General features: G+C 60.9%; 1 protein-coding gene across 3 annotated transcripts in view; it reads left to right on the top strand.

The window, feature by feature from the left end:
* Positions 1-4,198, top strand: part of CLPTM1 (cleft lip and palate associated transmembrane protein 1) — a 39,408-nt gene extending 35,210 nt beyond the window's left edge. For all 3 annotated transcript variants that reach the window (XM_011963025.1, XM_011963026.1, XM_011963024.1), the window contains exons 10-14: positions 1,290-1,480; positions 1,744-1,839; positions 2,133-2,268; positions 3,096-3,263; positions 3,474-4,198. In XM_011963025.1, coding sequence (XP_011818415.1) covers positions 1,290-1,480; positions 1,744-1,839; positions 2,133-2,268; positions 3,096-3,263; positions 3,474-3,760 — 878 coding nt within the window. In that variant the 3' untranslated portion in view covers positions 3,761-4,198. The remainder of the gene's footprint in view (positions 1-1,289; positions 1,481-1,743; positions 1,840-2,132; positions 2,269-3,095; positions 3,264-3,473) is intronic.
* The last annotated feature ends 320 nt before the right edge of the window (positions 4,199-4,518 follow it).

Raw genomic sequence — 4,518 nt, 5'->3', positions numbered from 1 at the left:
CGGAGCTTGCAGTGAGCTGAGATTGTGCCACTGCACTCCAGCCCGGGCGACGCAGCGAGACTCCATCTCAAAAAAAAAAAAAAAAAAAAAGAAAGAGACGCTCTTGTCATTATTGAGAGCTACCATCTGGAAGAATGCAGTGTCATACGGGCACAGGAGCTGGTGCCGACCCCAGCCGACCATCTGCCAGCTGTCGCTGGGAGACAGGACCCTTTTGCCCGGGAGCTGGCTTGGCTAGGGTCCAGTGAGAAACGAGGCACAAGAAGGCTGTTCCCTCACCCAGTGTCATGCAGCAGGGGGCACGGGCCTCACTTGACACCAGTGCTGTGTGGCCTCCCTGGTCTAAGGAGGGGCTTGGGCCCACCCGCCCCCCCGCCAGAACCTTGTCTCCAGACCCATTCTTCTCAGTTGGGACGAGGGTCAGTCTGATGGGCAGGGGTGGGTGAGGTGAGCCTGTGGAGTATGGCAGAGCTCTGGGATGTGGGGGAGCTCTGAGATGGGGTGGGGTCCAGAGCTCCCACAGCCCTCACTCCCTGAGTGCAGAGCTGGCTCTGACCCTGCATGACTGCAGACCTGGCTCCACCACTCTGCTACAGATGTGGTGGCTCAGCCTCCTGTGGCTGCGGTTAGACGCTCAGTTGGGCAGGGTCAGAGAGGGGTGTGCATGGTGAGACCGGGGCTCAGAGTTAGGAGTACACTGACATGGATCCTTGGCAGCATCCAGGCGGAGCACTGGAAGGAGCTCCAGACTGGAGCCCAGGGCCCTTGTCTCGTTTCCTGAGCATGTCTGTGAGCCAGTTCCTTCACGGTGTCAGGGCGGGGGCCTGGAGGAGGTGGTCTTTGAAGTGCATGCCACAGATCTTCCTTCCTGGAGGGGGTGGACAGGCACCACGGTGCTGCACAGACCCAGCGTCCCTCCAGATTCTGCCGCACCAGGCTGTTCGGCCTCAGGGAAGCAGCTTCCTGACCAGCCCTTAGTACCTGGCACATGGTGAGCCCCGTCCATGGCACCAGTCACTGTCACCATCAGTCAAGGGACTGCACCCTGCGGTGCTGGGTGCTGACGTCCTATGGGAGGGCTCCAGGGCTGCTGCCTGTCTGGTGCTCTGGGGGCCACCTGATGAATGAGAGAGCCTTCCTGGGAGAGAGGGGTCTCATTCGGCACCCCTCCTGAGGACCCAGCGCCACCCCGGGGTGTGAGGAGGATGTAGGTCAAGGGGGCCTGAGGGAGCTGCAGGAGGGTCTTAGTACCTCCTCAGCCTCTGGTTCCCCCTACCCCCTGCGCACAGATATCCAGTTCTGGAACAGCCGGCAGTCTCTGGAGGGCCTGTCTGTGCGCTCCGTCTTCTTCGGCGTTTTTCAGTCATTCGTGGTCCTTCTCTACATCCTGGACAACGAGACCAACTTCGTGGTCCAGGTCAGCGTCTTCATCGGGGTCCTCATCGACCTCTGGAAGATCACCAAGGTCATGGATGTCCGGGTAAGGCCGGGGCGCCATGCTGTCTCGGGAGCTGCAGGGGCTGTGAGGGGTAGTGTGGCCCAGCTGGACCCTGGAGCTGGCCCCCGGGGGATTCCCAGCAAGTGCCTCGCTCCCAGGACCAAGGGGATTTTCTCACCAGGGGATTTTTCGGGTCACACATGGGGCAGGGGAACTGGGAACGGTGGGGAAGGGCAGGGGCTGGTGCTGGCTTGTGGGGCGAGAGCCAGCATAGCAACTGACCGTGGCGCCCACCTCATCCACAGCTGGACCGGGAGCACAGGGTGGCAGGAATCTTCCCCCGCCTATCCTTCAAGGACAAGTCCACATATATCGAGTCCTCGACCAAAGTGTATGACGATGTGAGTGTCCTGCACACTGGGCCCCTGGGGGTGGTCTCCAAGCACCCACCTACCCCTGAGGGACTCAGGGCCGACCATCTGCTTGCTGGACCCACGCTTTATAGCCTGTGTCACATCCTCTGTGTCCCCCACCTGCCATAACTGCTTCCTGGTCGAGTCCAGAGTCCCCAGGGCTACCTGGAAATTCCCTCTGCCCATCCTGCCAGACCAGGTGTGGTGGCTGAGGGTGGGGAGTAGGGTTGCCAGGCAGGGCCGAGGAGCTGGCTCACAGCCCCACCCTGTTGGCCCCGCAGATGGCGTTCCGGTACCTGTCCTGGATCCTCTTCCCACTCCTGGGCTGCTATGCTGTCTACAGTCTTCTATACCTGGAGCACAAGGGCTGGTACTCCTGGGTGCTCAGCATGCTTTACGGCTTCCTGCTGACCTTCGGTGAGCAGCCCAGCTGCCCCAGGAGAGAGCAGGCTCCATGCTAGGCAGGGCTCACAGCCCAGTGTGGGAGACAGACCCATCCCCAGGAAGGGACAACCCAGGGCGGGCAGAGCTGGGATGTAGGGAGGCCCGAGGGCACACATGGCCCCATCTGGGGTCAGAGGGGGCTTTGGGGAGGACATGAACGTACACTTCAGTCCCCATTTTCAGGGGACCTTTATGTCTTGGGAACAAGTAAACAAGTAGGGCCAGGTGCGGTGGCTCACGCCTGTTACCCTAATGTTTTGGGAGGCTGAGGCAGGAGGATCACTTGAGCCCGGGAATTAGTGACCAGTCTGGGCAATGTGGCAAGATCCAATCTCTACAAAAAACACAAAAATTATTGGGGAGTGGTGGTGAGTGCCTGTAGTCCCAGCTACCTGGGAGGCTGAGGTGGGAGGACCCCTTGAGTCCAGGAGGTTGAAGCTGCAGTGAGCCATGATTATGCCACTGCACTCCTCCCTGGGTGACAGAGTGAGACCCCGTCTCAAAAAAGAAAAGACCGGGTGAATCACAGCCAGTAATGAGTACTGTGAAGGGCAGAGTGGTGGGGGGATGCACATTAATAGGGGTCGGGGCCCCTCCGAGGACAGGACATTTAAACCCAGGCCTCAGATATCCAGGGAGGGAGCTGTGTGGATGTGACAGAAGGCCCCACCAGTGCAGAGGCCGCTGGTGGAGTGTGCCCAGGTGTAGGAAGTGGTGAGGGGGCTGGTATGGCCAGTGCAGAGCGTGCAGGGGAGAGGTGGGAGAGGCCATTCCTGTGCTCATGGGTGCCCTCACTGCAGGCTTCATCACCATGACGCCCCAGCTCTTCATCAACTACAAGCTCAAGTCCGTGGCCCATCTGCCCTGGCGCATGCTCACCTACAAGGCCCTCAACACATTCATCGACGACCTGTTCGCCTTTGTCATCAAGATGCCCGTTATGTACCGGATCGGCTGCCTGCGGGACGGTGAGGCCTGGCGGGCAGGTCGGGGCTCCCACTGGAACAGGGCCCCAAGGCAGTCTTCAGGGCCCAGGTCTGAGAGGGTGCCAAGGCCCCAGATGGGGTGTTCAGTCTGAGGGGGCTCGGCCCCACCCTTGCATCACGCCCTCTCCACCCAGGCGCACCTGGCTGTGGACGGGCCAGCCCGACCTCACACTGCCTCCCACCCCTCTCCAGATGTGGTTTTCTTCATCTACCTCTACCAACGGTGGATCTACCGCGTCGACCCCACCCGGGTCAACGAGTTTGGCATGAGTGGAGAAGACCCCACAGCTGCCGCCCCCGTGGCCGAGGTTCCCACAGCAGCAGGGGCTCTCACGCCCACACCTGCACCCACCATGACCACCGCCACCAGGGAGGAGGCCTCCACGTCCCTGCCCACCAAGCCCACCCAGGGGGCCAGCTCTGCCACCGAGCCCCAGGAAGCCCCTCCAAAGCCAGCAGAGGACAAGAAAAAGGATTAGTTGCGACTGGTCCTCGCCTGCTCCGGCTCCTGGCGACTACTACCCCTGCGCCCCGGCCCCCTCCCCTCCCTGTCGCCCTTTCCCTGGACAGATCAGGCCGGGGCGGCGGGAGGCCCGCCTCAGGCCAGGGCCCAGCGTGTGACATAGGGGCCAGGGCAGGCCAGGGCTTGTGTGTGGAGGCGCCGTCTGTCCCTCTGTCCCTCTGTGTTTCCAGCCATCTCGCCCTACCAGCCCAGCACCACTGGAATCATGGTGAAGCCGATGCGGTGTTGCCGAGGGGGTGGATTGGGCGGGGGCGGGGCCGGGCCCCCCTACGGGATGCCCACGGCCATTCATCATCTTGTCCCTCGTCCCCCTACCATACTCCCCCTCCTAGACTGCCACCCTTTAACACAGTCTGGATTTAATAAATTCATATGGGTGTTTAACTTAAACTCAGCACTGCCCTCCTCCTCGTGCCTTCCTTCCTCTGGCGCCTTGGAGAGCAGCTTCAAGCAGGGATGAGGTGGCTCTCCTGGGTCCGGGAGGGTGACCTGCAGGGTACAGGACGTATAAAGGTGGGGATTGTGACCTTACGTCAAGAGCCATACCTGGCCGGGCGCGGTGGCTCATGCCTGTAATCTCAACACTTTGGGAGGCCAAGGTGGATGGATCACTTGAGGTCAGGAGTTTGGGACCAGCCTGGCCAACATAGTGAAACCTTGTCTCTACTAAAAATTAATTGAGCATGGTGGCAGGCACCTGTAATCACAGTTACT

This window comes from Colobus angolensis, unplaced genomic scaffold (assembly GCF_000951035.1).
Source record: "Colobus angolensis palliatus isolate OR3802 unplaced genomic scaffold, Cang.pa_1.0 Scaffold60, whole genome shotgun sequence".
Lineage (NCBI taxonomy): Eukaryota > Metazoa > Chordata > Mammalia > Primates > Cercopithecidae > Colobus > Colobus angolensis.
The sequence above is the reverse complement of the archived record's forward strand: the minus strand, read 5'-3'. Positions and strand labels throughout refer to the sequence as shown.